A 20657-nucleotide genomic window follows, 5' to 3' on the forward strand; every position below is an offset into this window, starting at 1 on the left:
CTCATTAGATTAATTAAATGGATAAACAGTGATGTGTGCGCAATAACTCTACTATTGCCAATAGATATGTTAGACATGTACAGATATAATTACATCTTTTTGCATGAAGGAAGTAGCTATTTAGATTTTTTGATATTGTGGCAATTTTTATTTGTTTGATTATTTTTTGACACTAATGTCAAATTAAGATATTTTGCATTAGTAACACTATGAGCTTCCAACTGCCTCCTCAATTTAAAGAAAATACTAGAGATTTCGAGTTACATAATTAAATATCTGTTGTTGTTTTTTTTACTGTTTGAAACATGCAATCCTCACTTCTCAGCTAGTTTCTCTTATTCTTTAAACCTCATACAGATGTAAATATAAGTAATTGTTGAGTGACAAATCAGTATTGACAAAAACTCAAGGGCCACTTACTCGTTTTGCCACAGCGTTTAACCACATTTCATGGTGTTCCTCAGTCAATAGAGTTTGTTCAGGTTGTCATGGAGATAGTCACAGAGGCAGCTCTATCTCCATAACAACTGAAGAAACGCCATCTGCTGAAAGAAGCCCGGAAGATGTGGTTGAAAGTTCCCCAAAACAGCTTTTTTCATATAATTATGGTTAAACTATACTTAACTACATTTAGCCAAGATTTAGATATGGGAATTACAAAAATACGGAGAGTAATTCTTCTGGACATTTTGTGTATTGTTTCCATGCCAATGTTACTGTTTGAATAAAAACGCAGTCTCTCTTCAATGAAAAAACGGAAGGAAAAGATGTTCACCACTGGGTTCTGAAAGCTCCTGTGACAATATTATAACTCAACAACACACGCTTTTCAAAAACAACAGCACGACACTCTACAAGGAAAAAGAAAAACCTCAAACGGAGGCGAAATGACCTGTAATATTTACCTATGTTGACTCTTGAACGGCTCACTCGCAGCTATAGAAGGCCCTGCACACCTCAGGGCAGAGGCAGATGTTTTTGTTGCTCCTGATGCAGAACAGATGAGGATGACTTGTTGGAACTTTTTTTTTTTTTTCTTACTGTTGAAAATTGAAGCACCCGGCATACAGTAGCCTTGTGGTCAAACAAAAATATTTACCAATGATATGACCTTAAAATACATATGAGAAAAGTGTGTTTGTGTTTATCTGTGGCTGCTTCACAGGAATTTGTCTACAGAATAGCTACACACAGCTTCAGTGTCAAACAACCACTGTGAGGTCAGACACTCTGTTTGAAAAGAGGGTGGGGTGTCTCTCCACAACATAAACACTTCGAAGAGAACATCAGTCTATTAGCAGCCTTTCTGATTAGCTGATGAACAAAAGCAATCAAGGCTGGTGCGCTCTCTTGGAGAATATACATCAATGTCATTTGCTCAAAACTTGGTGGTGATTGGCATGTTCATTAAGTATCCTGTTTACAATACGCTAAGAAGCCCATATGTGAAGTCAGCAGATGATCTCAAGTGGCTCTGAGAGGGCTGTTAGTCATCCAGTAGATCATGAAACGATCATAAAAGCTGCTGTAGTCATCACCATGTGGCCACATCATTTTTCCTCACAGGGACAGACAGAATTGAAAAGAGCTTCTTCAGCTGTCGAACTGAGTTGTCTCTTTGATGATGAAAGCAAAAGCATCTTTTTTTGTCTGCAGCGGCTGACATGGAGTCAGCTTATTTGTGTGTTTATATGCTGTAGATGCAATTCTCATTTGGCTATATTTAAGTTTGGGATTTGGTGCCATCATGAGGAGATGTCAGGTATAGAATGGACCAAAAATGTAAGTATCCATAGAAAAACAGGCAGTACAGTGTCTGTGTTGCATTTACAATATATTTATATATATATATAAGGCTGGCACAAGTTAAAACGTGAAAATGCACAGATTTTTTTGATTTGTTATGCTCACAGTTAGTGGAGAAAGTGTCTGCATGGGTGGTGGATGCACGTGACTTTTCCTTTATTTGCGTGAGCCTTCACATGAGTCAGCAGGTGAGTCTGCACATTAATCAATGACTAAAGAATAACATCCCCTGATTCCAGTAACTAGTCGCTCTACAGCCAAACTCATGCTTTATGTGGTCGCCAACTAACCCAGAGATCAAAAAACTTTCTCCATTGCTCTCTACAACCATGACATTTAACAGAAAAATATGCTCGCCCTCCTCCGTGTTTCATTCTGCTAACTCTGCAGTTTCCATAATAACAATGAGTGGTCACAAGCCACTGGGTAAGTGAGTTTGGTTCCATACAAATATGTACATGCTATCCCTACCGTTCATTTTCATACTGTTTGGTCACACAAGCACACATTTTGCTGTGATTTTACAGCAAGTGTGAATTTGTTTGATGTGCTTGTTCTACATGAATATGCAGTGAAATTTGCTTCACTTCTACAAGAAAGCAAAAAGCTCATGAGACTGAGCACAGAAAAGTAAAAAGCAGCCATGAATTATGGTCCACGGTTTACTGTAAAGACAATAATTTTAAACCCAAACCTCTGTGGAAGCAACTCTCCTTTACACCATATGCTTTGATATATTGATGTAAAATACAGCTGTTTTCATAGCATGCCTCTGTTGGAGAAAAAAAAATCTTGCTTGCCCATCATTTTGTCATCTTCCTTTCCACTTTAAAACAAATGGAACTAATGTAATTATTGCATATATAGGAAAAGAGTCAATAAATCCTCTCGATCCAATAAATCAAGATTCTAGAGACATTAAAAATGAATCATTATTATAATTTGAAGAAAGTGATGGTCACGGGCCAATCTTGAGTGGGAGTATGACTGCTATAGGCTGTAATCTGGGTGGACAGCACTGTACACACACACACAACTGCAGTAGCAGCTGCTGTAGCTCATCAGGTTGCATGTGATTATATCGTTCACATGACCACAAGATATAAAACATTTTTTTGTTATTTTTAAATTATTTAGGATAGACATTTGCAAGAAACTGCACAAAACACCGCACCATGTTCCCTGAGCAGGTAGAGACACAAACTGGCACCAAAAAACACACCGACAGCTGGAAAACTTGTACTCCGGCACAGTTCCATTAGTAGAACATTTCCATATGGCGTTTCACGCCCCTTCCAAAAAAATACCATGGGAGTTTCTTTTGGCTCCACACTCCTTTCAACGTCCCATATATTCATTAATGAAATGTTCACTCTTTCCCCCGCTTTCACTTTCCACCGTTTTCTCAGACTCTGATTGACTGCAGAAGTTCTTCTGCCCGTTAGTGTTGGTAGGCTCTCATCCAGCGCTGTTAACATTGGTCGGAGGAAGTGGTTCATACATACTTTAGCTCGAGTGCAAGAAGTATATGCTGTATGTGCTTGTGCTGTGCTCAAACCTTCACTGTTTCTGTCATCAAACAAGCCTGAATAAAACAGTGCCTGTGAGGATCCCTTGTGCTTGAGGTTTGTTCTGTTATTATTGGTTTTACTCTTCAGCTTCTGTTAAACTGTTTTTTAACATATTGTTCTCTAACATGAGATCCTTACTGTTACTGGGTCAAAGGTACATTTATGTACATATTGGCTGTGCCATCCTTTTATTTAAACATGACAGATTAGCTTTAATTCCTTGTGATAACAAAATCCTCTGACAAAATTAGTTTGCTAATTCAAATTGTGTTAATAAACTGAAATGTTTCGGTTGTTTTGTTGTAGTGGATTACAGTGGATTCTCAAGTTGAAATAAATATAATAATATAAAATCAAGATATAATTAATATTTTTTAAAAATCCATTGAATTTCCACAAGATAGTAGTGTCCTCTTTCAGGACATTACCTCATACTAAAATGTACCCACAGGGGGCAGTATAGTAGCTACTTTGTGCTCTCACTGCAGCCAAGGTATTGGAAGTAACAGGCTGGATGAAGACTAGTACCACACAAGTGATGACAAGTTAGCGACCTAAAACCTCAGTGGAGACATGTACAGTCAGGTTTCATTAAAGCCTCACTAACGTGTTTGAAAATCAGTTATGATGTTACATAAAAATAATATCTTATACGTGGAAAAGTGTGTGAAATGCTAGAAATGCATTTGGGGCATGTAAGAGCATTCCTGTTGTTTACCCCCACACTGTCCCATTGTATCAAGCTGCTGTATGTTAATGACTGTAGTGGGCGTTTGCATGTTTGTTCCCATACAATAGGTATTCTCTGTTTCACACAACTAACCAAACTTTGTCTTACCCGTTGCTGTTATATCATGCATTTAGACCTTTTCAAGAAATAGGCAAATGAACCAGAAGACTAAGGTTCAGGTGTATGGTATGTCCCCTGAGAAGATAGTACTTACAAGTCCCCCCCCCCCCCCCCCCCCCCCATTTTCCATCAGCCTACACACAATGTAAAATATCTAAAAAAGTCTACACAGTATTTCCCTGTTTGTGGCTCTGAAAAAAATCAACAACAAAAAAAACCTTTTTTGTACTATTTATATTGCATTTATACCACTCATATTTCTTCAAGATTTATTTCAAATAAGCTCAGATGAGGTATAATTACAGTATAATAAAAGTGAGCTTGCAGTTGCAGCCCCACAGAGGGCAGGGTTTCTTGAAATGAATTGAGTTTCGTGTATTCAACCGTAGGATTCACAGGGCTTTGATTACGTGCAGCAGCATTTCTTATGGAGAGGGGAAATGAAAAGGACCCGTACAACTCACACTTACCTGAGTTAATGTATAGTGATCAGTGGCATGGTGAAATCTACACATCACCTGCAGGGTGCTCCCGAAGATTTGTTGTAGCCGAGGAGAGGAAAAATGAAGACCTCTCACTTCGTTGCCATTTTCAGGTACAATAAACATCATTCCGAAGTGTGATGGGAAACGCTTATAAATATGCTATGCTATGTCAAAAGCTTCAAAGATGTCTGCAAACTGATTGTTACAGTGACCTCTCTGTCTGTGTCTCAACTGTTTGATGAAGTTTTTTTTTTTTTTTTTCTGAAAATCACAAACACTGAGTGAATACATTAGTTTAACCAAATGTTTTGAGCAAAAATGCATTTAAAAGTTTATCTGAACATAATATGAGGCTTCAGCCATCGAGTTAGTCAAATAAAGAAGATAAACGGGGATATCTTTCCAAAATTAGTCTTTTTAGTAAACAATTCCCTCTTGATGGACAGCGTTTTCCTGTTCAGCTGCAGTGGAAGGAGCGTAACAAGACTGTAACTTTGAAAGATATTGATTTGATATGATTAATATTGATGGCTGAGCCTCAGCAAACTTTTAAAAACATTTTGGACAGAATCATCTCAGCATCTCTTACTGGTCAATATGAATAGGAGGGATGATTACGCCAAGAAAATCTCTGTTTTCGAATATAACTTTATTTAGATATATTATACATATTATAAATGTGTGTAATTTTAAATAAATATTATAATTTTAAATATTTATAAATACATGAAAATGCTAACAGAAATGACTTGAATGTTACAAACTGTTTTGCAATGAGTATGCCATCTTCATAGCTTAACATTGCAGGAGGTGGAAGTTAGCGCTGGTTAGACACCGTGGCAGGTTTTTGGATTCGTAACGAGTGATTCATCCTCTCAACAATAGACGCTCTTTGAGTCGGAGCGCGTCTGCAAAATGAATTCCACGGTGTCGTCAGTTCCGTAAAGCGTCCCTCCTGCATTCATTAAAAAAGAAGATAGAGGATTATTTACGAAGACTCTGAAGAGAAACGCAGTTAGAACAAGACTTAACCCGGCTATGTCATTAAAATATTCCTAATTAAGAACACTGCATTTTTTCCTACTGGCAGTTTTTCCTTGGACTGACAAAAGACACATCAGTCTCCGCTAATCTCCGCCAGTGGTCTGGGATGCACTGGCGTTAGCCGGTTATTAGCTTGCTCGTTAGCTTTACCGAACAGCTCTGTTTTTTACGACGGGGACCCGAGACACCGGTAAGACAGTCCGTCACTGTTTGTTAACCTTAATACTGCTTTATGTCTGGGTTTGGGATTTTACATTTATACATTTTTTAACCTGCCAGCTACGCACAGTGAACTCACATATTGAAGCAGCTTCTGCAGCTGCATGTAGAGAACTGCAAGTAGGCCTTTTCCAGAAAGAAAATTAATTTCATTTAAAAAAAAAATATGCCTCTATCTATTGCACACTCTCGTCAAATAGCGATTATAATCGGTTGTTTTTCACGGCCTGAATAAACCCCTACCGCGTTGGACAGATTGAACCCACCGGAGGCCTCCTGCCAGCCAGCGTTACCTGCCGGAGAGAGAACAGCTGTGCACCTGTGCAGCTGCACCTGTTAAAGTTCCCAGCCGTGTTTGATATGGACCCTGAGCCTGGTCTCCTCCTTCAATTGTTAATTTTAGGATTTTTAACTGTTTAACCTAATGTTCTTTTCGCAAAAATGCACTCATTATACGTTAATGACGTAGGTTAATAAAGAAAAAAAATCTTAACAGTGTTTACCCCCCTTCTATTGTTCATTTAGTTTATTTATTTCTATTAGTTATTAGATTCATAAAGGAAACTAGATATCAGAAATTCATACAAAATGAAATACAGTGGATAGTCTCTTTTGTAGCACATTTAGTGCTGCAAAATGCACATTTCAAGTTAATGTGGAAGCTGCTCATTCTCAATAATAGACTGTCAATAACTAATAATTAAGTTCATCACTGAGCCTAGGTGCAGTAGTCTGATGTTTCACATCGATTTGAAGTGAGGGACTTGACTGACAGGCAAAACATAGTGGATGGAGGCACTTAGTGAAGACTAAACGATGTAGCTGAATCAGGGCCTCCTCCAGATGTACTGCAGGTATTATGAAAAGCAGCCGACCTGGTTGCTCTATGGAGACCTTTAGTCTCTGATAAAAAAGTGCGTAGCTCAGTGTCTTGTACTTCGAGTTTAAAATCTCAGTTCAGTAAGCAGACTTTTCTTTGGATTACCAGTATAGGACACTATAGGGTGGAACAGTTTGTATTAATATGAAGAAGATGTCGTGTTGTTTTTAGTTTAACCCAGAAGCTCTGACTCAATTGCAGTGAGCTGTCTTAAAGGAGTGTTTTTGCGTAATAGTATTTTTGGCCAAGATAAACACAAGTTCTAATGCGTAAAGTCAACAGAAGTGTCATTCCTCAGGAAATGGACTGGGCATGGCAAAGTGTGCTTTTATAATGGAAAAGACCTCTTAGGTGAGGTCAGAGCAAATGTAAACAAGCAGCACTCCTCCCTTCAAACATCATCTGTGACATCGGTGCCAGCGAGTGATCTAACTCCCACAAACTTGCCTTACAATTACCTTCAAGTTAGGACACCAAGCCTTTTTTTTAATTCACATTTTTGCACATTCTATCATAAACTCATTATAATAACTATATGCACTGAATATGAGTTATATCTTGTAAAACTGATTTGCACAGTGTCATTAATTAGATGTGAAGTAATTAAAATGCATCTGAGATTACACATCAAGTAGGTTTGAAAAGCCTAATATACATATTAATTATGATCTTCCATCAACATTTAACCATCAATTAAATGCAGAGTATTCTGAATACATTGTGACACATATGTTGAAATAACAATGATAATTTAGTGAATTAGTTTGTTAGTGTATGTTATTCACCAATCAGAGTGGAAGTAAAGGAATATTTTGACACTGATGCATTTATTTCTGTTACCTGCCAGACTTTGTTTCCCTTCTTTATGAACTGCAATGATTTAAACTCACATAGTCAACAACAGACCAGCCGATTGTTCTCCATCCATTTGATCGAATGTACATATATAACTCATAATACACACCAGTGCATAATGACTCACTTGCAGTATTATGGGCTTATCTCTTTGTGTAGAGCTAGCGTGCATGCTGGAGTTCATCCAGGTGTGACATTTAGCTAAATGTTTAACCGACAACCTGCTCTACAATGTCAAAACCTCTGATGAGCCTCTTTCACATCTGCAGGCCCTCAAATTGACCCTCATTTTGCATCATCATCATCATCATCTGTGGCCACGTGACACACACACACACACACACACACACAGACATACAAACAGACCCCTCATTAGTGTTCGTGGGAGTGAATTCATTTAGCTATGAATTCATTTACCATCCAAAAATAGGAGCTATATGACTTCTTGTCCGGTATTTTTTTCTTTGCAAATGTTGTTTTGCACGTGTTCGTACAACTTCAGTGTGCGACTAGGTGTCGACCAAATCAGTTTCAGGTATTTGAATAACTATAGACTATGTTGATGTAAACATTTTGCCGTCGCCCCTCTAGTCGGGGTTTGAAGCGAGCGGGCGCGGCTAACATACAGTCCTGTAATTGAGCTGGAGAGTAGAGTGGCCACTTCAACAAGACAGCTCATTGTAGCGGCGGGCTCCTGTGCGTTGAGCTTTCATAGGTGTTTTTTTTTTTTTTTAATGCCGAGCGGTAGCCTTGCTCTTTGAAAACAGCCCCTCCGCTTGTTCGCAGCAATTATATTCCCATCTGCTTAATGATTTGGCTGTTTTGACTACGCTATTTGGTCCGTCCTCTTCAAAGCAGCAGTTAGGCCTCACTGTTTATCCATCCCTGCCTTTTTCACTCTATTCTCACAGTTTGCTGCATCCACACTTTGTCTCTCTCTGTCTATTTTTTTTTGTCTTTCTCACAGACACAGTGCATTATGACAGACAGCATTATGAGTAAAGCTGCCACGATGGAGATTCCTATCAACAGTAACGGCGACACGGGGACACTAGCAGAAGACGACAGCCTTGAACAGGTGGGTCACAGCTACTGGATCAGTCGACAGTGTACTCTTAACGTCTTGAGACTGCCCTGTGTTGTTATTTTAAAAGCTATTACACAGGGTTTGTGTTTACCCACTTTGCAATCCTGAGCTGACTAAAGATCATTTGCATACTGAAAGCCAGACTGCAGCAAACAGAAGAGGGTGCAGAGACAGAGCCATTTATTTTTCCATTTCCTTGTTAGACATCCTCTTTCACTGTATTTTCCACTAAATAAAAGTAAATCTCCCATACTGAATCTCCTGCTAGACCTATTACTTAGCTTCTTACTCTGATGCTTTGGCTCATTGGCCCTTTACAGCTGGTACATCACATATATACTGTTGCATCAAAGTGTGTTTTTACAGCAGTGATGATTTGATTTTTTTTGTTTGCTGTTATAGTTAGTTTAGTCATGAAACATATTTTAAACATGTTTATTTGTTAACAATGTATTTTAAATGTACCTTTTAATTTTTATATGTTATGCTGTACTTTCTTATAAAATCTTCAGTGACCTTTCTTCAGGCACCCAATTATTGTTTTGTTGTGCCTGAGTTTTTCTCCCAAGGGACCTTCCAATAATAGCCTCAAACTCGATGATATATATCCAGTAATACAGTACTATCCCTGAAGGTTTAAAATCATTCACATGACAAAAATCAAACCCACATTCTTGAGTTTCTCACAGTCTGACGGATAAATGTGTGCCTTTGGTTGTTTTGAGGTTTGACATTATTGTTATGGGTATTGTTCTTCACTATCACGAGATTAGCTAAGGGAGCTGGCTCTTTCCATGCCATTCACACCATAGCACCACTCCGCTCTGCGGTAATATGTACAGTGCAGTTCAGGACTCATTCTTCTCAGTTGTCAGTCCTGAACGCTGGCTGTATGCATGTGGTCATTCACTGTTATTCTTTCTCACTTCACCTTAAAGTACCTGTGTTCAACTGCTCAGAGCAGAGCGATCATTCAGAAGTTGTATTCTAATACTTAAATATTGTTTTCTTCCTGGATTCAACTATTATTGTATTAGAATTGCCTGTATAACTCTTTTAGAAGTCTTTGTGTTGCTTAGCTTGCCTAGCTACATGAGAGAGATCCTGCTGGGAAATCAGGTGTAGGAGTCCAGCTGTCTCCTTGGGAACCAGTTGTTCCCGTTAACAGATCACGTGGCCTCTTGTTCATGGTTGCAGACACATCTCCTGTGTATTAACCTTAACACTAGGTGTTGAATTGAAATGCTAAACTCTCAGATGTAGTTGTTGCCCTCCAGGTGGGGACCGTTTGCTTACAGAACAAATAAGCACTCGTGGGCCATGAGTTGAAGGTAAAAGACACTGTGCTGGTTTAGCTGCAACATTTCATCTCCAGCATTTACAGGAGTGTGTTTTGTCAGGGTCAGGTAGTATGATAACTGTGGAGTTGTAGAGTAAGTCAGGTGGAACACGTTGTGCATTCTTCTGCATACCAAAGCCACACCTTGTTGGACAAATAGACTGAAGATCCTGGAGGAAGCACTGGCAGTTAATTGTGTTATTTGCTAAACAAACTATGTGGCTCCACTCAGAGCTGTAAAAGAAAATCCTACCTTCTCAGTAAGCTTGCATGGTTGAAGCAAGTATTCAACCGTTTGGTGTGGCTTCCTCAGTTTGTGTTGTGAGAAGTGCTTAAGCTGCGCTGTTTAGTGCTGAATATTAACCAGTTGTCATAGCAACTCTGCAATTAATCTGAAACTGGCTGTGCTTTGTCCTTGGGTGAAAGCCCTCTGAAATCAGATTGATATCTGCTGTGCAGTCAGTATCGCTCGTGCACAGAGAGATGAAGATTGGCAGGTTAAAGAGGAGAAGATGTCTGGTTTCAGATGTTGTAGCATTGTGTCCTCGCGTGTGTCAGAGCAGTGAATGTGACTGGCAGCTTTCTTGACAGAGTGACAGAGAGATTCGACTGCCAGCAGCATCCTGGCAAAAACATCAGATGCATCGCAGTGACTCACTGGTGTCTACGCTGAGAATCAACAGCATTTTAAGATCCTCATATTGTTATACTCAATTTCTCATAGGTGTCCACTTGTGCTTTTAATTTGCGGATAACGTAATTATATTGTTGAATCTCCAAGCAGCTTAGTTATTTTGAAAATAACGGCTTGTGGCATTTTAGAACAGAGCCTTTGCTATCGAGCCAGCACCTATCGTGCCACGGCATCTGTTTGTGGTACAACATCTGTAGATAAACCTTCATCACATTTTCATACGTCAGTGTTAGGATATGACAACCAGATTACTTTATGATGTCTTAAAGCTGCCATAGTTTCCTTCATCTCTAGGAACAGGCGCTGTGTCAACAAAGCGTGGAGGGAGGGACACGTTTCTGCGTCAGCTTTCTCCCACATTGAACAGATGCCACAGCATGAGGCAGATCTCTAGTGAGAGAGAGAGAGATAATGTAGAAAATGTAATTAAACAAGCTTTGCCATTGTGTTTCACATGTTTTTAAGTTGTTTGCTGTTATGGTCCATTTAAATATCCATCTTTGCAAGAGGCTAAATGTTTAATGGTCATTGCACTGTTGCTGTGATGAAGGCCATGTTACTCCTGACATGACCTCAAATCAGTCGGTAAAATAGAGAATTTTCTTTCCCAGCAATCAAAGTTTTCCAACTGGAGTTCAGCCACTTAAATTTTGTGTTTTATGTGGATGTTTTTTGTGCGTACACATCATTTCCTTCTTAAGTTTTTTTCCCCCCCAGTGTTACTTTTCCCCCCTAATGTTACTGGGATGTCGCTTTTAATGTCTGTAAATGTCTTGTAAATAAATATCTTCATGTTTGCACTGTTGGATCAGAAATCAGTATTTTCTTTGTCTAGACAGTGATGTCATAATATCATAGCAGAGCTGTGGTAACACATCAAAGATGGAAAATGAGCTAAAATAAGAAAAATATGTTCTTCCAGTTAACTGGATGACCCACTAACTTTTAACATAAACCAGCTCAAAAATTGAATCCTGAGCTGACCTGCTGTGATATCAGTCATCACTGCTCTTCATCCTACATCACTGCTGTCTGTGGACATTACAATGATTTTTTTTTCTGGGATTTCTTTTACATCCTTGTATCTTGTTTCATGATTTCAGTTATGGATTTTTTCTTTTTGTCTCCTTTTCCTTTTTCTATTTGTTCCTTCTTTTTGTTGTTGTTGTTGTGTGTGTGTGTGTATGTTGACCCCCCCCCCCCCCCCCCCCCCCCCCCCCCCCCCCCCCTCCCCCCTCCTCCATCTCTGTGCAGGCTGCAAAGCTGCAGTGGAGCTTAGATGAGAAGGTAGGGAGCTCCAGAGGCACCAGGGTGAGCAGGCCATTTGTGCATTTATGTGTGTTTATGTTGGTGTGTTAGTACTGTTCAGTGGTTTGACTTTATAAAGCTTTAAATTGCCTCACATCACTATATTGGTATATTTCACTAAATGTCAGATACAATATTTCATTTTTATGGCAAACCACTGTGCAGTTTGAATTGTACTGCCGGCTATTTGGCTCCTACTAACTCTAGCTGGAAGGAGTGTTAACAAAACAAAACACTTGGGTCTCAACATTAAAATCTGTTTTCATTTGATCTTTTAGGTTCAAAATGATCCAGTGTGTGTTGTCTTGAGCGAGCTAACATAGTGTAGATTATCTGTGTGTGTGTGTGTGTGTGTGTGCACTTGAGTGATGTGTGAGTGTAATTCCTTTAATTTTAGCTGGTGTCGTTTGACAAAACACGGTGTCACACTAATAATCATCGTGTCATACTAATACTGTAATGTTGATGTGAATTGGCTTCACTTGCTCTGTTTCAGTCGTAATGAGAAATGTGTTCTGGCAAGAAAGCAAAGAGAAAGAGAGGGTTTGTCCTTGACTACTGCTGTAGGTCTGTGTCGACAAACAGATAAGGCCCCGAAGCAGAGCCTAGATACATTCGTAAGAAGATACTCATCTCCCACAGTGAACACTGTTTAACCTCCAACGACACAAATCACAGCAACATTCTTTTTCACTTCCTTTTGCTAGTATCAAACATACTCTTTGCGTTTGTTTATAAAAAGGAAACTGCTTCCTCACCCCCCAGAGCATTCGTCTGAACTTTCCTTATCACAGTCTTACTTTGACTCTGAGCTCCAGGCTTCAGGAAGTGTCCTATATATTATGCTCCTCTTGTATTTTATGATGGACAATATGGGTCTTTGCCCAGACTTTTCTGTGTAGTGTTAAACAACAAATGAAATGAGAGGTTTGCTCACGGCTACACGCATGAGTAAAATTAAAACCTATTTGTTGGAGGAACCTGGGCTCCACATATGCTTCGCCAAAGTGAAAAATCTGTTCAGGCCAGATTTTCCTTTTCCCATAAATCCCTCACAACTGTTTTCTCTTTACTAGCTGACACACGAGCAGGGAGGCAAACAGAGGAAAACAGTGAGTTAAATTAAGGAAAACGACGGTCGTCATTTTGGAAGGAGAAAATAGTTTGCTTGAGCGTTTTCTGCTGCGTAGATCATTAAAGTCACTGCTTGCTTGCCGTGGTGTAGTAGTTCTTCGTGCTTGCTCCCAACAGCAGCGTAGCGGGAGATTCAGCTCAAGTCGTTAGCTGGGTTAATTATTGATTGGGAACTGTAGCGGTGTGTTTTCTGTCTTTCACACACTTCAGAGTTTTCCCTGTTGACTCCCAGATAAGTCGTCAAAGTTAGACACTGCTTGATGACTGTGTGTACTGACTAACCTTCCTAACATAGTAGTGTTTGTCTCCCTCTAGTGAATAAATCTTTAACATACATTGTCTATACTGCCTTAATTTTATACTCAAGTCATAATATCCTTGTCTACATACCCCAACCCTAACCCTCGCCCTAAACCCTCCGTTCTTCCCTTTTGTTGTTCTTTTTTTTTTTATTCCCCCGTTTAAACTTTGCAGGACCTACAGCAGGTGATGGTATCGGGTCCGAATCTCAACGAGACCAGCATTGTATCTGGGGGGTATGGAGGAACAGCAGAGGGTATCATCCCAACCAGCTCAATCAAAGGTAGAGTTCACTCTTTGTCTCTGACATCCTTTCAGTCTCTTCTCAGCTCTCCCATTTTGACTTCTTCTGTTGACTCTGCGCCGCGTCTCCCGACTCTGGACTCACTGTGTGAGTTTATTCAGAGGACAATGAAGTGTTTGACTTCTGGGGCCTCATATCATCTTCCCGTGAGATCACGCAAGCCATTAATTTGCGATAACTGGTGGTCAATTTGCTCTGATTCATCACTGATTCAATGATTTTCATTCATCACTAGCATAGACCTCCACTGTATCTGAAAATGTGCCTTAGAAAGCAGGGTGGCAGAATGAATGATGAAATATATTGCTGATAAAAAAACAGCCTGTGAATACTAAAGTGTTATGTAATGTTTTGGCTGACTTTAGTCCCAAACTTTGTATTTAAAAAAAAAAAAAGACATACCAGAAATACCATGCTAAACAAATAAACAAAACTTCCTTCATTTGTTGTATGATAACAGAGGCTCCACTGAGAGATTAATGCAATTTTCAAGTTCAAAGCATTACAGTTTCAGAGGGAAACAATGACACTCTCATTGCTGCTTTTTTGAGACTAATGTTTCTTCATCTTTGTTACACTCTCTCTCTCTCCCTCTCTCCCTCTCTCTCTCTCTCTCTCTCAGGCCCCGCTGTGCGCTACAATGCAGAGTTTAACAAAAGGATCCCAGTTACAGGATTAGGTTGCTCCTTAGACCTAATTATTTTTAATAACGTAGAGCCAATTTCCAAAATGTGATATAACCATTTTTCAGAGAGATGGGGGATGTTTCTAGATGATGGAACACATCCAGCGTGTAAATATAGTCGTTCAGAATCATCAAGCAATAACTTTTTCTGTTAACTGTAATCCTTTAAAAAGAGACATCATGATTTTCTACTTTTCTTTTTTTTCTTTTTTTAATGGATATTTCTCATATCTCATTTTGGAAAGATGCTCTTTATACTTTCTGAATTAGTTTTAGACAGCTGGGAAGCAGCCTCTCTGTCCCTCTCATCTTCATCAATTTGTCTGTTTTTCAGGGTAGAGAAGGACAGTACCTACACATATTTTTACCTGCTGCTCTTTTTCTTGGACATATTGTGCCTTTTTTTTCTATCACTGCCTTTCTTTTACGTATTCTTCTGTCAGGTTGGTGTCTCTTGGGATTTTAAGCACATCATCTAATGGGTCTTTTGCTTTTTTTGTTTTTCCCAGAATAAACTGATCTCTGAACTTCTCTGTAGCGAAACGGCAACCATCTTCAAGTTTATCACAAAGTGTATTTGTTTTTAAAACCTTGAATATCGACAGCAATGAAAGATTGATTCGTCTCATTTAGTATCGCACTATTGTAGTGCTGCTGCAATTCAAACTGCCCCCGTCTTCCATCTTCACTCATTTGCATTGTTCACTGATTGTCATGCACTAAATGTTGTCTTTTTCATCTTTGTACTGTCTGTCTTTGTCCTCCACATCCTTTTCACCATCCCCTCCTACATGTTCTTCATCCTCCTCTTCCTCTCCCTTTTGTCATCTTACTTTTCTGCCTTTTCTGCATCTCCCTGCTCCTCCTCCCAATTTTTCTCCTACTCTACCTTTCTGCATTATCATTCCATTTTTGGCACACTTGCTCAACCTTGATAATTACTTCCTGTATACACCTGATCCTAAACAAAATCGTTCCCACAATTTGACCCAAAAAACCCATGTAAATCCCACCTCTACTCTAATCCATACTCACGCCGAACCATTCCTTCATGCAAACCCTCCCTTACAACCACCCACCCGTTGTCACAGACCTGCGTATGAAGGCCAGGCGCGGTAGCGTCCCCCCAAGCAGCACTGTCATCCACCACATAGCAAGCCAATCACATGAATACCAAGGTACTGGGAAAAAAAAGTTGAACACTCGACGGACTCTACATGAATTAATCAGATTGAAATTTTAGCACTGACTCTGCAGTCTGATTGCACCTTTTTATCACACCTCCAGGACAACAATAAATTGTGTCCGCAACACAAGGCTGTCTCACTATTTCCTCTTTGTTTCATCCTCTGCATTTTTCTGCCTTTTACTCATTCATTTACTGCTATGCATGATATTATACTGGTTTAAAGGCTAGTGGTGATGGGCATGGGTTGGAAGATAAATGACAGATTTCAGAAACCATCCTCAGTTTGGTCTTTATTAAATGCAGCACATTTTGAACACACTTTAGTAGTTAAAGATTCTCTGTTTGGTCTACTCTTTGCTGGGGTTAATATTCCTTTGTTTACCTGTGAGTGTTTGTTTGCTTTCGTTTGTTATTTACCATCTTCTTCTGTCTCTACATTTGGGTTTTATCACTCAGGTTCCAACATGCACCACAGCAGCAGCAGCTCTTCAATGACGGCAGAGGAAACAACCCGAGGTGTTGCTGTGGAGAAAATAGAAACAGTGAAGAAGTGGGGTCTCAACACTTACAAGGTACATGAGGTTATGTAATGCTGACTAACAAGTAAAACTGCCAATAGATTATCATTATATGATAAAGAGCTACTTGATGATTTTATTTTAGTGCCTTAAAATTGTTTGCTAACGTCCTCGTGTGTCTTCCTTCATTGTTTTAGTGTACAAAGCAAATGATCTCGGAGCGTTTCGGTCGGGGTTCCAGGACTGTGGACCTGGAGCTGGAGGCCCAGATCGAGGTGCTGAGAGACACAAAACGGAAATATGAGAATGTGCTGCGATTGGCCAGAGCGCTGACCAACCACTTCTACAACATGGTGCAGACGCAGCATGCGCTGGGTGACACCTTTGCTGATCTCAGTCAGAAATCCCCAGAGCTACGGGTGAGGCCTTAAAATCTATCCATGTAGCTTTAGGTTAGATTTATGCTGACATTTTAAAAGAATTAATACCATCCACATTCTGTTGTGTGCATTAACGATTTCTTCGCCCTTTATAGGATGAGTTTGGCTACAATGCAGAGACTCAGAAGTTGCTGTGTAAGAATGGAGAGACTCTACTTGGTGCCATTAACTTCTTTGTGTCCAGCATCAACACACTGGTCAACAAGACCATGGAGGACACCCTGATGACGATCAAGATGTATGAGAATGCCAGGTAAAGACAGTATATTAATGAATCTTTTCATCTAAGAGACTGAATAAACCCTTTTTTACAGCAGGATTAGCAAAGTGATACACCAAAAATAAGCACAGAAATATTGATGTTGTCATTGTGCACACTATAGTTTCATTAAATTGATTTATAGTGTGCACACATAGGGTCCAGGCAGCGTTGGTGTGCTTTGTATTTCCCAAAAAGATGATATTAGTCCTGAAATGTAAGACAAATAATCGTTTCCATCTGTATAAGCTAAAATGAGTATTTAATGCAACCACCTTTTTTATTATTATGTTTAGAAATCATTATCCTGTCTGGATCTTTGAAGTATAACCTCATATATTCCCTCCCCTCCTTTTTTTTGTATAGATTGGAGTTTGACGCGTACAGGTCAGACCTGGAGGAACTTAGTTTGGGTCCGAGAGACGCCGTAGCCATGGCCCGCATAGATGCTGCTCAGCAACAGTACCAAGTCCATAAGGACAAGTACGAACGGCTCCGCTCAGACGTCACCATTAAACTCAAGTTCTTGGAGGAGAATAAGGTTAGTTGGCAGGGAAGGGCTGCATCATCAGCAGCCTTGTAAGTGGGGGGAAAACAATATATACATCCAGGTTGACTCGATGTGTTCACATTTCTTTGTGATAGTACGCATAAACAAAACTCTAAGCTGCCCCGTCTCTCTTTGTCTCACACAGGTGAAGGTGATGCATAAGCAGCTCCTCCTCTTCCATAATGCCATCTCGGCATACTTTGCTGGCAACCAGCAGCAGCTGGAGCAGACGCTGAAGCAGTTCAACATAAAGTTGAGGCCTCCAGGGGCCGACAAGCCCTCCTGGTTAGAGGAGCAGTGAGAGTGCCTGCTGGACCTCCTGCAGTCCTCTTTTTCGACCACCTCCACCTGTTACCTGTTGAAACCCCCAACTTACAGAGGACCACTACAGAGGGAAACGTATAGATCACAGGGTGGAAGAAGAGATAAGATGAGCGTGTGACTGTATGATTGAACAGATGAATTGCAGGGTATTATTGATAAATGGGCCAAATGCAGAAGGAAAACAAGTGGCCAGTTTCATGAACAGTCAGGGGGCTTTTAGTGCCTCTCCTACCAACTCCCTTTTTTTCACTCTAATCCTATTTGTGCTTTGTTCCCAGAGAAACTGTTCATCTCTCCCTCCTCTCTTTCTCCTATTTGACTTGACCCCCTTGTATCTCAACACTGTTTTGCTGTGTGAGCTTGTGTTAGTCATGTTTATGGCCATTATTGTACTCCTCAAGTGCTCCCAGTGCTCTGAGTTCAACTTCAACCCAACACCATCTTAGTAACAGAGACAGATGAGAACAGGCAAAATGGTAGAAAACCATTATAACACACACAGATGTAACCAAACACTACATCAAAACTCTTCCAGACCTTATCCCTCTCCTTGTGTGCCTCCTTATATATGAGCTAATGTACTAAATGAACACGTGGCCTGGAGGAATAAAGATAAGTTCTGAAAAAGATTTCAAACTCTACATATGAAGGGGATTTGTATGGTACACTGGAAAGGAATGTCCAGACATTTCAAATCAATGTACATTTAAAATTAAGTACTGTTTCACTTTTGAAATACATTATGTAATTGTTTTGTAGTTTATAAAAAAAACACAAGTGTTGTGTTTTAGTTTAGTTTTCCTTAATTTGTCATCTCTTTATTTCCCTATTATATCAGTTGTAGTCAGCTGTATGTCCTGTGCTTCACAGCTATGGACAAGATACTGTTTGGGCCATGTGTGCTGGTGTTTTAGACTGCAAATACTGCAGTGCTTAGTCTGTATTTGTCAGAAATGCAACTTGAAAATTCTTTTGACTTCAGCTGGTATATGCAGTGATCATTTAACAAGCAATGCCACAGCTTCCCAAAGTTATACTGGTTTGGGTCTTTTACTAATTGTATTTTATTTACCCAAAGAGAATTGAAAGAGGTGTTTGTTGGATTATGACCTCACTGTGTCCTGTTGAGTGACAGTTGACCAACAGTACCAGTCAAGAGTTGGGATACACCTCCACGTAAGTGTGTCCAAACTTTTAACTGGTACTGTATGTAGGATGTGTATACCAGTCAGTCATGATCTGACAAACTCGAATGGATTCATTCCATTATTTAACTGTTTTAATGACTGTATTTAAAAGAAATTATCTTCTTTTTTTTTCTTGTTTTTTGGTAGAAGGACAGATGTCACAGTGATGCATTGTTGAAGTATGTTTTTGACATTAAGACCATCTAGGATCATTTATTTCAGTCCCTACTAAAGCAGAATATATTTGCGAATGTTTACCTTTCTTCACACTGAAGATTAGCTATCTAACACGACTAATTCTTATATTTCAACATAAAATTTAGTAGGTGTGGTTTGGAGTTACACTAATGATTCATCATTTGTTTTTAATCTCCTTTTTAACAGAAACATTGTCTGGGTGTAATGATAGGAAACAATCACCAATTGTTGACAATTAAGACAAGGTATTATCATAAGACATAGGCATGGTACTACATATGTAATGTTTTTTTTTTTTTTTTTTTTTTTTAATGCATCACTGTATTTATTATGTTCATCTTATGTGTTGGAATCAGCATATTGTACACTGAAACTAACGGTTTGTGCAAGTTACCAAGTTCATGAGTATGGCATTAATGGCATTTTGCAGATGACAACAGTACACACTATCAAGAAATTATGCCTCAGGCGAACCAAATCTGTAATTGATACACTCCAAATATGTCAATCGATTGAAAGTGTTTTCGTGTAATGATTGTCATGTTTTACCATGTTGCATTTAACTCATGAGAGTCTCTAGTAACACAAGGGAGAGCTCTGTGACATCTCCATCAGTTAAATGTGTTAGTCCTCCAGCTTCTTGTCTCCTCTGTATTTGCATGGCAGGCAGCGATCCAAAGTATAGGTGCAGATATGTGTGAATGCACCGATGCTCTACTCCCGGCCTTCTGTGCGCCAGCTCATGTGGACTTGCATAACGCCGTGCTTACTGTTGTTAATTTCAATCTCGAAACTGGCTGAAGCAGAATCCAAACTTTGGGTTTACATTCAATGCTGCACTCTTAAGGGGCAATTATGTTAGGAAGTGGATTTGATTTGAGTGACTCAGTTAAGACCTCGGCCTCACTTGCGGCTAAAAATTGCAATCTCTCTGGTAAGCTCCTGGTCTGTTTGACCGCCACACAGCAATATTAACAAAATGTGACCCCTCTTCCAAACCTGCCCCTTTCAAATTCCTTACCCCAACACCAAAATGAATGGCAATAGGATTTTTCTTTTTTGCTCTGTAGTCGTAAAACCTCCTGTAAATTGGAAAGGTGTGACAAGCATTTAAAGTCACTCTGACTCGCAGTCTTTCGATTGTTGCCAAGAGAGAACCAAGATTTATAAATAGATATTTTATTTGTGTACAATCAATGTTTTCTAGGCTGAGCTGGTGTGTTGTACTGTATGAATGATTGCACATAATGGTATTTAAGATGATAAATGAAGTCGTGTCATGGATTGATGTGATTCTCTGCCTTCATTCCTCACTCAGACCTGAAAACTCGCACCCCACCCCAAGGGAGCAAAATTAAAAACTACACATTTTCAAATGCCTTGGCTGCGTTTTCCTGTTTGCTCCTTTGTTTCATTTGTATTGCACTGTAG

The 20657-nt window shown here is 39.5% G+C and overlaps 1 protein-coding gene across 4 annotated transcripts; it reads left to right on the forward strand.

Annotated features, from left to right (window-relative positions):
* Positions 1 to 5594: 5594 nt before the first annotated feature.
* On the forward strand, positions 5595 to 20606 carry arfip2b (ADP-ribosylation factor interacting protein 2b). Of its 4 annotated transcripts, none has more exons than XM_067608211.1 (9): positions 5595 to 5946; positions 8678 to 8788; positions 12085 to 12117; positions 13747 to 13855; positions 16207 to 16322; positions 16466 to 16687; positions 16804 to 16961; positions 17334 to 17508; positions 17663 to 20606. In XM_067608211.1, the coding sequence occupies exons 2-9, from the start codon at positions 8690 to 8692 to the stop codon at positions 17816 to 17818; spliced, it is 1068 nt and encodes a 355-aa protein (XP_067464312.1). In that variant the 5' UTR covers positions 5595 to 5946; positions 8678 to 8689; the 3' UTR covers positions 17819 to 20606. The 4 variants fall into 4 exon arrangements, with proteins under 4 accessions (XP_067464312.1, XP_067464313.1, XP_067464310.1 ...); XM_067608209.1 differs by having other exon boundaries at positions 5597 to 5946; positions 12085 to 12141; XM_067608212.1 differs by lacking the exon at positions 12085 to 12117 and having other exon boundaries at positions 5596 to 5946.
* Positions 20607 to 20657: the final 51 nt, after the last annotated feature.

Source organism: Thunnus thynnus, chromosome 13, assembly GCF_963924715.1.
Source record: "Thunnus thynnus chromosome 13, fThuThy2.1, whole genome shotgun sequence".
Taxonomy (NCBI): Eukaryota; Metazoa; Chordata; class Actinopteri; order Scombriformes; family Scombridae; genus Thunnus; species Thunnus thynnus.

What these genes read in the sequence shown, in the direction of transcription:
- arfip2b (XM_067608209.1), top strand. Translation starts at nt 8,690, where the DNA reads ATGACAGACAGCATTATGAGTAAAGCTGCCACGATGGAGATTCCTATC. An exon ending in AAGACGACAGCCTTGAACAG is followed by an intron (nt 8,789 to 12,084) that starts GTGGGTCACAGC and finishes ATCTCTGTGCAG; the next exon opens with GCTGCAAAGCTGCAGTGGAG. An exon ending in CCCAACCAGCTCAATCAAAG is followed by an intron (nt 13,856 to 16,206) that starts GTAGAGTTCACT and finishes TTTATCACTCAG; the next exon opens with GTTCCAACATGCACCACAGC.